Source organism: Episyrphus balteatus, chromosome 1 (genome assembly GCF_945859705.1).
Source record: "Episyrphus balteatus chromosome 1, idEpiBalt1.1, whole genome shotgun sequence".
NCBI lineage: Eukaryota > Metazoa > Arthropoda > Insecta > Diptera > Syrphidae > Episyrphus > Episyrphus balteatus.
Window position 1 is genome coordinate 175,484,427 of NC_079134.1, and position 13,604 is coordinate 175,498,030.

Genomic DNA, 13,604 nt, shown 5'->3' on the forward strand with positions numbered 1-13,604 from the left:
AAAAGGCTGTGTTGGTAACTATTTCCTATTTTTTTGATTATGTTCCCCCCAAAAGCGAATAGATTTCTTTACACAAGTGTTTCCGGACGATCAATTGGACGCAACTATTGATTTTTTTGAGGTCGCTGATGTAGCAGTAAGCTACAGTAAGTAAGTAAACAGGAGCATTAAAACTATTTATTTATTTATTTATAAGGATTAACAATAAATTAAAATCTATTATTAATAGAGTTTAAAGAACGCTAGCATCATAGTACTTTCAGTTCTTAGATAGATGAATTAATTATAATTAGTGTTTTTTTTTTTGAAAAAATAATGAATAATAATTTCAAATAAATAATAATGAGTTAAATAAATCAAGTAGATAATGAATTTATAGTCTTTATAATATAAATGTAGATATATTTATATGATAATTATGTTTTTATTTTATGTTTATGGAGAAGTTGGTTTATTGTATCTATGTTGTTTTTGTTTGGGTTTTGAAGGAGTTCAATGCAAATTAAAAATCCATGAAACCGGAAAAAAAATATTCACCTAGTTGGCAACAATTTCTATTGTTGTTATAGCAATGACCTACCTCACTACGACGGTAACGCCTGTTTTCAACTCAACGCTAGGCATCAGTCGCTGCTGGGGGAGGCATAAATATCTATCTGAAGCCTTTGACTTCTGGCAACCACAAACGAGTAATTTTGATTATCGGTGTGCCATCGGGCACGTTTTATTAAGTGCCACCTACGAAAAGCTAAGGCGTGCCATATGCCAATGCACATGCACCGACCACCACACGGAACAGAGAACGGACTCTGTTTAGTTGGGGAAACACCTTTTAAACCACCTGGCCAAAAGAATCAATATTACCGCCGCCGCCACTTAAATCAACATTACAACATTGCTCCAGCATATCAATTCAGTATTATTTATGAGCAAAATAGCTTGGTGGCACATAAAAGGTTGTAAACTATTTTGTAATCGGATTTTCATATATTTAATTTATGATTCATAATCAGAATCATATCTATCTACTTATCGACAAGTTAATATGGACACATTATAAAGTTGTTATAGACTGGGGAAAGCCGCTAGTATAAAGTCGTGTTTTTACTATCGACACGCTATGAGGTATAGACAACGCAGACAGAGATTGTTAAATTGTAGTTACACGCGATTAAAAGCTAGTCAAGCGGATGATAAAATGTTAATAATGTTATTCATAAATTGATATGATAAAGCTTCAATTATGGAAAACAAAAGAATTGATAAATTTGTAAGTAATAAATTGAGATTAAAATCACCCTACGGGGGAATGGGCTATTTGTGAGTTATGGGAAATAATAATAAATTGATGGGTTCACAAATTGTTATTACTCATAGAAGAACCTAGAGTATTTATCAATATTCTGCATTGACTTAACAATAAATAAAGCAATATTTATAACTCGCATTATCTAGTTAAATCTAATTAGATCACGATGTTTGAACAAAAGGAGGATAACAATATTCAAAATGACGAAATAGATTCAAGTTTAACTTATAAATGGTTCGTTAGTTGCATCGATAGAAGTGATACCAGAAAAAAAAGTGCTATGAATTAGATATAGCCAAAACATCCCTTAAAAGGACTTTTTGATTCCTAAGTTATCAAGACTATAGTATTTTTGTTTATATTTTTTATTTGTATTGGTTTTGTTTTGTGTTAAGTCTGCATTTGTTTTTTTTTTTTTGGTTTTCTACCTTTTTTAAAAATGAGCAGGATTTACGAGACAGAAGAAATATTTTAAAATTTTTGATTCTTATTTGAAAGGATTTTGTTTTTCTTTTTATTTATTAACAATGAATGACAAGAAGATTAGCATACATATTTTGTTCAATTATTGATTTTTAATTTTTAGTAGGATGTGTAAGCATTTAGGTCAAAGTTGTAATTCACATTATTAGCACGTTGTTCACACGCACTGTGGCGTATACGTGCTTTTTTTTATATAATTGTTTTTTTTTTTTGTTTTTTTTTTTTTTAGGAAAGGGGAGGAGAAAACGGTTGATCAAGCTAGAGATTTTAGGTTCATTCAATCTGGCCATATAACACATTATTTTAAAGTATTTTATGATGCTGAATGTAATGAGACCCGAAACGACCACTCCAAAAAAGTTCATAATCCTTTTTTGCTTATTTTTGTATTTTTTGTCTGGAGATGAGATTCATTTCAAAATCTTGTTTTGTCATGCTTTGGATACAATTCCGTTTTCACGCAAGAAATGTGTGAGTTTTGGTTTTTCGTAAAATTTTTGTGTAAAATTTCATGCCGGGGTAAATTATTATATACATATTTTCCGGGGTATGTGTCACATTTTTGTTTATTTGTTGAAATTTATTTATGCAAACAAGAACTGTGGAGCCATCTTTTTATTCTTCTCTTCTCAAAAGAACAACCTTTAAATTTGAAAAAAATTTGAAAAATTTGAAAAATTTAATAAAATGCTTGGGTTCTAAAACCTCCAAATTCAAAAATGTGTACATATATTTTAAAAAAAGAAAAAAAAATGGTATTCCATTTTGAGAAATTTTTAATGAGCACATAAAAACAAAATTTCATCACAATTTTTCAAAAAAAATTAAGTTATTTTAAAAATTCATATATTATGACAAAGGATAACTAATAACACTGTCTGAAAAAATAAAACAAATTTTACAAACTAACAAAACTAAAACCAAATCTATACCCAGAAAACCAACTTGCCCATGATGGTATAGGGACAGAATTTGGCATGAACGATTCATTTACAATGAGAACCAATAAGGTAGAAAGAAAGTTATGCAACAAGTAACAAAACACCCTGTTAAAATAATGGTTAAAATATTCCGATGGTCCATGACCATAAGCATTATATGAGTGAAATAGTGTTTTTTTTTTCTATTAAACTGAATTTACGTTGGATTTTAAGGGTTTAATTAATGATGATTTTTGAACATAGTTTGTCTCAACATTATAACTTCAATACGTTTTTTTTTTAAGTACAAAATATTTTATTCTCTCATTATACCAGACTTTATTATTACGATTATCTTGAACATTCGACCAATAGAACTCAAAGTATAAACCTTTTTAAAATAACAATTTTTTTTTTTTTTTTGGGAATTTGTTGTTGAATTTTTAATTAGTTTGAATCATTTGAAAACTTTAAACAGTTTATATTTTGAGTTCTGTTAGTCATATATATTCAAGATTGAAGTAAAGTATCAGATTTTATGTTTTAAATTAAAATATAACTCAATTTGTTCTTAACATATTGCACGATGCAATAACACTACTAACGTTGCAATATTTATATTTTTAATTCAATGCAACGAAAGGTCCATACTAAAAGTTATCCCTATATAGTTTTTTTTTTAAACCAATTTCTTAATGGCCGCAAAACGTCCAAAATGCCCATTCCATTTGTCATTTGTTTACATTTAACACTTACGAGGACTATGTTCTTTTATTAATAGAATTTATTTATACAATAAATTAAAACTAAAGATTATTTCGTAAGAAAAGGGGACCTTGTCTTAAATGTTGGTCATTGCCCCAATACATTAACTTTTATAAACATTCATCAAAATGTTGGCAATCTGCTATGATTTTTTTGTTTATATTCGTTAAATATTTTTCCATGCTAAAATTTCCATTTGTTAATTTCCTTCCTCATGTCATTCTCATTTTGTGTTTATATTTCCGAACAATTTCGAAAAAAATAATAAAAATTTCCAATGTTTTCCAAAAGCATAACAAAAAATTGTTTTCTTTACTTTATTTTAAGGATGAACCACTTAATACTTACCTTAACCTCGGTGAATGTGAAGAATTGGAGGAATACTCTGTGAAATCTATACCAGAAAAGTGCTCATTTAAGGCTGTCAACAAACAAGGTGAAATCATTGGAGTATTCATGAATGGTATCATGCGAAGACCGGTAAGAAAAAAGTTTATTTGAATATTATTTAACCATTATAACTAATAATTTTAATTTCTCTCTAGAAACCCGATGAAACACCTGAAAAAGCAGCAGATTCCTGCCAACATCCAAAATTCAAGAAAATCCTATCTCTGATGGATTACATTGAAGAAGACTTCAATATTTTCGATGTATTTCCTGATACAGATATCATTTTGGATGGAAAAATTGTTTCCGTGAATACCAACTACCGAGGTTTGGGTATCGCAGGTCGTTTAACAGAAAGAGTTCTTGAATACATGCGTGAAAATTCAATTCCTGTGATGCATGTCCTGTGCACAAGTCATTATTCGGCACGTGTTATGGAAAAACTTGGTTTTCATGAAGTCTATAAACTTCCATTTGAAAATTTCAAAATGAATGGTGAAGTTGTACTTCGCCCAGCTAAGCCACATGTGGCAGCAAGAATTTTAGCCAAGGAAATTAGTAAATCATCTAACTAAAATGTGGGCACACTTACACCTACATTAAGTTATTTTTTTTTTGTTGACTGTTTTTAAATTTAAGAGTGATTTTTGTATGCTGTGTATATTTATTTACAAACAAAATTTTGTACATGTTTTTGGGGTAAGGAATTTATTTTTTTTCTTGTACAGAACAATGATTTTAGAAAAATGTTGCAATATAATATTGCAATTTTAGTTTTTTTTTTAATGATGATAATTTTTAAACATTAAAATAATAAAACAAAAAAAAAATATAAGAAAAAGTATTTCTATAAATATTAATTAAGTGTCAATTAAAATATTATGTGTAGCTAATTATATTTATTGATTAAAAAAAATAAATAAAAACAAAATAAATATTAATCGTAAATTTAGAGCAAAGTTTATCTAATAAAAATATTGTGACTTAAAAGTTTATTAGACGTAACGTACAAATTTAATAGTTAATTGTTTGTGTAGAAAGTTCAGAAAAATCATCAAAATGTTATTCAAGCAAAAATATGATGAATGATGATCATATGCTTATCATTGTGCAAAATATTTTGCAAAATTGTTATAAAAAAATATTTGTTCATTGTTCATAAAATGATATTGGATGAAAATAAAACTTGTAATTTTATTGAAATTTTGAATGTGTTTTGATTATAAAGGTGTTTTTTTTTTTTTTTAATATTAGTCCGTTATCATCTATGTATATAAATTTTCTCCCGACTATGATTTTGACCGCTTTGATATTTATAGTCCAGTCATTATATACATTTGGAAATGCAAAATGACCGAGATAGCTAAATTTTGGATATGTTGTAGGGGAGGCCTTCAGACTTCAGGGAACTAAGCTGTGTTGTGCTAAGGATTTTATGGCAGATAAATCCATATTTATATAATATTTATTTATATAATTTTTCGACACTCTGATGCAGTTTTATTTTTTAGAATATCGAAATGTTTTCTATTATGATCGAACCTTAAAATAAAAATTAGTAGTAGACATTAACTCATATTTCTACTTGCTCTAAGGGCAAGTATTGGTTTCAAGTAAAAAAAATGTTCGTGGTTTTAATCAAATATTACGATGATGGACAATTCCAAAAAAGTAGTTTTTGTCATGCGTCCGTCTGTACAATGAGCTAGCCTAAACGATTTGCTATAAATTACCAGGGTTCACATTTTTAATTGATCTTCTAAATGATTCTATACAAAGTTTTTTCACAAAAGAAAAAAATCAAAAACGTATAATATTGCGTTGCCTCTATCGAAAAATTATATATTTTTCTTCATATTCCCTTTAACCTTTGTTCAAAATTAATAGAAAAATACTTCTTTACATCTTAAAAAATATTATGAACTCAAATTTTCAAAAAAAGTTTTTAGTTTTGTATTGGTCTGATAACTTTACCAAAATTGGTGAGAATGTATCAAAAATATTTCATAACAATTAATAACACTGGTCGGTAAAAACAAAAAACAGTCGGAAGCAAAATCTTTGATATCTGATATTAATTGACTTTAGTATGCTGAATTCAATACTGTTAACAGAAGATTTATTCCGTAGATATAGCTTTTGAGCAAAAATAATAACTGTTATCGCTATAAAGTCTCAAAAACCAATTTTCAATGAAATTATAATTTTCCAAAAATAAATTTATTTTATTCGATGAAATATTTATAGACTTTTGAGATTGTAAAAAAAATTAATGATGAAAAGATTCAACGATCAAAAGTACCCATTAACCGCCTCTATGACCTGTTAATCAAAACTCCTAAAATTTTGCAAAATATTGCGTCGGAAATCAGAAATTTCAAACAATGTCGTGGTCAGTACATGTCTTTGACCTAGCTGAAAATCTGTTGAAAAAATTGATGCTATTCTTAGGGCAGTAATAAAACCACAAATATTCAACAGTGGTGAGTTTTTTAATTATATTATTTTCAATGCCAACCTGTGTATACCAAAAATCAGCCTCTTATACATATATTTTTCCCTTGCAAACTATTCTTTCTTTTTCGTTTTTCAACAAAATAAAAAAAAATAATATAAACAAATAATGAACAGCTTTTAAAATAATGAACTTTGTCTTTGTTGAATACCTATTTGAATACAAAATAATACATAGTGAACTTGTACCTACTTCAAATTATGAACTTTTAATTATAATAATGAACAGATGGTCACTGGTCATCGTCGTATGATACACAAATATAAAAATATTTTCCTAGTTATTTGTTTCATAATAACTCGTGATTCAAGCTTTTAATTAAACAGTTACCATTTCAGGCAGTGCAATGCTATTGAAGTGCATTGACACTATTTAATATTGTAATTTAAAAATAATAAACAAGATGGTTCAGTTACAGCAAGTCTAAAGCAATTATCTTCAACTAAATCGTGATTATAAAATAGTACCGTATTTAATACCCAGTTGCCACAAGAACTATACTTAAACTGCTTGCAATGTTATAAAAATGCAACTTTTGAAGTATAAAGTAATCAACTCGTCACGAATAATTTTTAATTACATATTTGACATTAGTGACAAGATAATAAATCATAAAACCGTTTAAATAAAAATATCATGAATAAAATTATTTTTAAAAAACAAGTCTCATCTTTATTCAAAACTAAACACACTAATTCTTATCACAAAACTAACAATTTACATTACTAATATCCTCGAATATCAAATCTAGAAAACATTGATGGCAATCATGTATGTATCCCAACATTAGCTCATTGGGGTCTATTTAACATCCTATCTACCATTCTTTTTAATTGCTCATCATTGCCAAACTTTTGAGCATTAACTCTGACCGCAGCATGATGTTCACCAGCTTCCTTTGATAACTCATCCAACTGACTACGATTTAATTCAAAGGATTTCCTTAAACGAGACATTGTTTAGAACTTCTTGAAATGCAAAACATAAACGATATATTACCTTACTGAAATAAATCCAATTCCAACTCCAGTCATTGCGAAACCGATTAGTAACATAACAATGGTAGCATTGGATACTTTACGCACACCTTTTATCCCATAATATGGACCAGGATTTGGATCATAATTTGGTTTCACCTCCCAGGGTCTGTGAAATATAAATAATTTAAACTTGAAATGAAATTCTATCTTATTTATACTTAATTTCTATAAATAATAATAATTGATGAGCTAACATTGTAGAAGTCGTGCAGATGAAGAGATTTATGACTTTTAAAAAAGTGAATGTAGGTATTCGTTAAGTTATTCCAAAGCTGAATAATAATAACAATTATTACTGGGTGGGGTATTATAATGCTAATTGAAATGTTTAGTATCTACTATAACACTGGTTAACAAGGGTTCTGTTGCCGGAACAAAAATATACTTTTCTGAAGGTTTTCGGTGTGCTGAACTTGAATCCGAAGTCAAAAAAATTCTAGCAGCTCCCGTTTTTGAGATATTACCGTTAGAAAATGCAAAACAACGTTTTTTTTGAGTTTTTCGGACCTTATTCTATTGTATAAGGAAAATTGTTTGAGCATATTTAGTAACGGTTTCTATAAGAACTATTTCCCATCTTTCGATACCTGTTTAAATCTTTTCAATATCTTATGTATTGCCCGAGATATCTTAAACTGAAGTCAGTGGGTTTGGCTTCATATATCATAAAGAAGATAATGACATTATAAAATTTTTAAAAATATCAAACAACTGAGGATATCTCGGGAAGTAAAAAAGATATCGGAGAGATTTAAACAGATTTAAAAAGGTGGTAAATAGTTCTTATAAAAACCGTTACTAAATATGCTCAAACAATTTTCCTTATATAAAAGAATAAGGTCCGAAGTGCTGCACTTTCTAACGGTAATATCTCAAAAACGGGAGCTGCTAGAATTTTTTTGACTTCGGATTCAAGTTCAGCACACCGAAAACCTTCAGAAAAGTATATTTTTGTTCCGGCAACAAAAAAAAAGTTTAATTTTGTAAACCAGTGTAATTATTTGTATTAAATAAAATTACATAGTTGATTTTTACGAGAAAAAAGTAAATAATTTATCTAAGCATTCAAATCGATGAAAAGAAAATTTCTCATGAATTATGCTTATAACGTTTAAAATTGAATCGTGAGGTTTTCGAATACCATATTAGCTAGGGGAGGGTGAGTTAATGATTTGAACTCACCTGTGAACTTCTGGTTTCTTAAAACCTCTGTGGATACCTGAACTTCTTGCCAATAGATCTTGATCGTATGCATCTCTTGTATTCGTTTTGCTTAGAACTTGATAGGCTTCAGAGATTTTCACAAACTTTGCAGTATCTTTTGGGTCTGTTTTTGCGCCCTTCACATCTGGATGAAACTGAAAAACAAAACAAACTCTAACTTAATCAAAAATAATCGTATAACGGTCGGAATTCAGATTATTAATTTTAAGGATATCAACCGCAATCTTTTTGGAACAGCATTTAAAAACCATATTTTATCTTGATAGTTTTTTAAGAACCGGTTTTCAAAAGCATAATAAAAAATATATTATGAATTAATTAAAAAAAAAAAATGGGATACGAAACCAAAAGGAGGGTAATCATAAACATGAAAAACTTTTAAGTAGGCTCCAGGTCCTGGAGCCTGCTTGAAAGTTTTTCATATACGTACATATGTATGTATATACTATTTGAAAAGGTCACTACAAAATTCCTATAATTGGTACTCATAAACGCTTTCTATTTTTAGGTAGGTACAGAAAAGTAAGGAACTTAATATTTCGCATCTCTGTATAGCGCGAGGGCGCTTAGATCGAATTAATAATGGGAGTAAGGAGATGAGATATACATTTCTGTTTGAAATTTGACATATTTTTTAGTTCGTTCGCTAGCTTACTTTTTTGGTGGCGCTGTTTTTTTTCATGATAGTACTATAGATTTTATATACAAAGGTCACGTGAAAAGAAACACTTACTAAATTTTGGTAAAAATGATATAACAGGATGGATAAACTAATTTTTGTATATAAAAGTTAAAGTTTAGCACTTTCTGTACATATTTGAACCAAAAATGGGCTGAGACCTGATTTAAGGCACAATGAAAAAGCAAAACTTTAGAGGTTTACATAGAAAATGCATTCCTACTATAAATAATGGTTACCATTTTTTTATTTACCAAAAAGAGGACATATTTTAAAAAAAGGAATACAATGAATACTTGGTTAGAATTTTCTAGAAGGCTGATACAAACTGACTTTTATGCTAGGTAGTTTACGGCGTCAGAATCTATTTTTTGAGCGACTTCCTCAATTCCTGACTTATAAACAGTTTATATGACTCGTTCTAAACAAAAATAATAATTATTGAGTTACTATAAAATTATCGATCAATTATCTACGAGATATGGTTTAGTGCGAATTTTGGACTAATGATTCGAACGATATTTGGAAAGGCAAGCTTCAGTGTGATCCACAGCGAACAGCGATCGTTATCGAGAGTCATAAATTGTTCTCTTTGTCTAAGATTGCTGAAACTAACATGAGTTTTCAACGTGCTAATTACAAAAAGCGATCTAAATTTTGACAATGTGGAAGAAAATGTCGATTTGCGATGCGAAATGCTTGCAAAGAGATGCAATTTGGTGTTATTGGATTTTTAAGAAAAAAGTATGTTCAGCCTTCTGCCACTTTTTTTTAAGTTTTTGTATGTCTTTCCTTAATTATGAGTTGTATTGAAAATATTTGCGGAAAGAAGGATATTACATGTACAGTTTTGAGCAAAAGAGGACAATTCACTGTCCTCTTTTAGTAAATATGTTTATTGAAGAGCACACAGTAACGAAAAAGGGGTCTGTTCTCTCAAAAAATGGACGGATGGTCACTGTAACTATATTTATGTAGTACTTAGTATGTTTTCAACAAGACGCGCAAATTAAAAAATATGTAAGTGAACGTAATAGTGTCATTTTTGAAGACATTAGCCCTGTTCCATTGGAGGTGGAAAAACATCTACTAATAGTAGATGTTTTGGTTTATCTAGTACTATCATCTACTCATACTCTTCTTCCCGAGTAGATACGATTTGTATTGAATTCGTTGAAAGTGCGTTCCATTGAAAATCGCTAGTAAACTACTAGTTATACTTTGACCAATTGCCACCTCCCAAAGGAACAGGGCTGTTATCAATAAGCGATGCACAAAATGCCTACATAGAAATGCGTTTACGCTCTTTCAAAAATCATTGTCTGACGCCCATCAAACCAGTTTTTAATTTTTGTTTTTTGTACTTAATTTCTTTATTGTTTAATAATTGTTGAACAAATTAAAAAAAAGACATTTCAAGGAAAATTAAGACAAAAAAGGACACAGAAGCGAAATCGGCTAACGAGATAGTAGATAATAATAAATTGATAATCAAAATCGACGATTTTTGGAGCAAAATTATCGTTTTGTTGACTATCAACTATCGTAATTTCACGGTCACTGTATCTATACCGTCTACAAAGGTTTGAACGTATGCGACCGTATGAACACCGATTATGAAAGCATCAAATAACGCTATAAATTATAACGCTTTGAAATTTTTTTTTAAAGAACTAGCTGCGTAGCTACATACATAGTTGCAAATGTCAAGGTCAATTAGCAAGAAAACAAATAAGAGGAAGCTCATTTTTGTAATACTTAAGCAAATAGTAGTCACATCGGATCCGAATGAGAACTATTGAATTCAAGAATATTGAGTCCCCAAATTTGAATTTCACAACAGAGGTATACCTACACACTCTTGGGAACCGAAGACCACCTTTTCCTACTAACTGCTATCACAATTCTTTTCTTTTTCCCAGAATCTTTCGCAGAAAGAATCATATATTATTTTTATTATACAATATTTTTATTACCTGTTTTGAAAGTTTTATAAAGGCTTGTCGAATTTCATCGGCTGTACAATTTTTATTGAGATTCAGAACATCATAGTGCGTTGGAGGTCCACTGGCATACAATCGAATTCTGTAATAAATTAAGCGTAGTTTATTTTACTTCCTCTATCAAAAATTTCATTCTTTATCTTACAACTGATTATATTGATAAAATGGAACACATAACTGATTGTGAAACATAACTATTAACAAATATATTAATTTAATTGAACTAAAAAGATGCTTTTTGTTGTATATTTTTTAGATTTTCAATAACATTTGAATAATAAAAACTTTATTTTCACTTTTCCATACGAAGGCGGTCAGCTGTAAATGATGACAGATCTAGACGTCAAAAAGTTGGCAGGTGTCAACTGGTAATTCACAATAGACAACTTGAATATTTTTAATTGTGAATGAATATAAATAACATGGTTTGTGTACGAGATATTTATGTATATTCCATTCACACTTCCGGTACATATGGCGGATAATTATTTCCGTGTGTCGTTATTTCTTGAAATTGATTTTAAAATTAATTTAATTAAGTAGCGAATCAGCAAGAAAATTGCACGTTATGTGACAAGAGAAACAAATTAGTAGAATCGTTGGCAGTACTCACGTAAAAGTAATTTTTTAGATATTGGGCCACTTTGAATTCCATTTGGAAAAATAGATACATAGGTTACAAGGTTTTCCTGTATAGCATAATGTCTTGTTATTTAACCATTATGTAAAAAATTTCTGTCTGTTTTTATTGGATTTGTATATTACTTAAAAAACCACAGTTCAGTTAGAATACTACCGATTACATTGGTGAACAAAATAAACTTTTTTTTTGTTACATAAACCAAAATATACTTTTCTATAGGTTTTCTGTGTGCTTAGCTCGAATCCGAAGTCAGAATAATTCTATCACATCACATTTTGAGATTATTCCCGTTAGAAATCGAAAATGCTGCTTTTTACCAGGTTCGAGGCTATTTCTTAGCGTTTGGTTGTTTGTTTAAATTAAATTTGTAACGGTTTCTAAAACAACTTAGTTTTGTCTTTCCTTAAATCTAAATTACCTAAACGTTTTGTCAAAATTTGAAAGCGATTGGTAATATAAGGAACTTTTCGAGATTTGCTATTTAAAGCATAGAGATATACCAAACACGCTGATTTCAACTTGAGATTTTTCATAGAAGAAAAGAGTTATTAAACGTATTTAAAAAGAAAAAACTTATTTGTTTTAAAAACCGTTACAAATTTAATTTAAACAAACAACCAAAATTCATTTAAAATAATAATGAATCAAAAGTCCCTTTGAAACTTGTGCATTATAAACAACTTTGAGAAGCTCTGTTTTTTAAACATAATAAACTTTAAATAAACAGAACAATACTTTAGTATCCTCATTTTATTTCTTATCTGAAATGAGAAATTTACTGCCTTATTTGAATGAAATGTGCTAGAAAATAAAATTATTGAAGTAAAGTCACCTTTAACAATAAATTTGGATACTTTCTTAGCAAAAAAAAATTATATCTCGGCTGAAATGGGGTGAAATCAATTTCTTACAAAAATTTAGTAAATTAATAATATTTCGTCGGTTGACAAACAAAACTCACTAACTGCAACTTTCAGTTAAAATGACATAATGATTCCAAGTGTTTAATTTTACACGTTTCTATTGGAACAAAATATCCGTTTTGCATTCAAACGGGTATAAATACAAGTTTCAGATTTCGAAAATTCACCATTTGCAATATTTCAAAAAAATGCAGTAGGTAATCCTCATTTACTCGAATTGAATTTTTATGTAGTTAGTATCTCTTGGTAGTCAACGGACGATTTTTTAGTTAAAGGTCTCTGAAGAAAGCAGTAATCCTTGTCGAATCGTTGAGAAAAGTAAATATAAACATAATTATTTTATTTGCATAGCTATTGTAACAGAAGGAAAAAGACTTTTATATTCTTCACTTTTTACTAAAATTCAGCGCACGGTTGGTAAATTGATGCAGCGTCATTGCATTTGTGTATGGTTCCTGTAGAATCAAAAGGCGTAAAAAAACGCATGTTTCCACCGGGCCGGGATCAATGAGTAAGAAGTATGTTAAACCAAAAACCAGTGTACTTTTGTTATGGTTTTGCAGTCAAAAAGAAAATTCTGCTATTCTGTCGTGTTCAGTTAACCTAACAATTTTAGTTATCTGTCAAGAAAATATGTAAAAAATCGCACCTTCATTGCAATAGTTATATCAAAAAGAAAATTCAAATGTTTCCATGTTTTTTGGGTTTCT

The 13,604-nt window shown here is 29.1% G+C and overlaps 2 protein-coding genes across 5 annotated transcripts in view; one reads left to right on the forward strand and one right to left on the reverse strand.

The window, feature by feature from the left end:
* Positions 1-4,638, forward strand: part of LOC129906342 (arylalkylamine N-acetyltransferase 1) — a 39,256-nt gene extending 34,618 nt beyond the window's left edge. For 2 of the 3 annotated variants that reach the window (XM_055982075.1, XM_055982074.1), the window contains exons 3-4: positions 3,805-3,957; positions 4,023-4,638. In XM_055982075.1, coding sequence (XP_055838050.1) covers positions 3,805-3,957; positions 4,023-4,442 — 573 coding nt within the window. In that variant the 3' untranslated portion in view covers positions 4,443-4,638. The remainder of the gene's footprint in view (positions 1-3,804; positions 3,958-4,022) is intronic. The other variant, XM_055982073.1, reaches the window with a different exon arrangement.
* Positions 4,639-7,028: 2,390 nt separating this feature from the next.
* LOC129906344 (dnaJ-like protein 60) lies at positions 7,029-11,656 on the reverse strand. Of its 2 annotated transcripts, none has more exons than XM_055982077.1 (5): positions 11,474-11,656; positions 11,302-11,410; positions 8,605-8,780; positions 7,382-7,528; positions 7,029-7,300 (listed from the first exon to the last, which is right to left on the reverse strand). In XM_055982077.1, the coding sequence occupies exons 1-5, from the start codon at positions 11,518-11,520 to the stop codon at positions 7,174-7,176; spliced, it is 606 nt and encodes a 201-aa protein (XP_055838052.1). In that variant the 5' UTR covers positions 11,521-11,656; the 3' UTR covers positions 7,029-7,173. The 2 variants fall into 2 exon arrangements, with proteins under 2 accessions (XP_055838052.1, XP_055838051.1); XM_055982076.1 differs by having other exon boundaries at positions 7,029-7,324.
* Positions 11,657-13,604: the final 1,948 nt, after the last annotated feature.

Bases quoted from the DNA above. Each gene is read 5' to 3' on its own strand.
- LOC129906344 (XM_055982076.1), bottom strand. From the start codon at position 11,520: ATGTTTCACAATCAGTTATGTGTTCCATTTTATCAATATAATCAGTT. The intron at 8,781-11,301 runs GTAATAAAAATA...TTTGTTTTTCAG, and splicing joins TTATAAAACTTTCAAAACAG to TTTCATCCAGATGTGAAGGG. The intron at 7,325-7,381 runs GTAATATATCGT...GTCTCGTTTAAG, and splicing joins ATTGGATTTATTTCAGTAAG to GAAATCCTTTGAATTAAATC.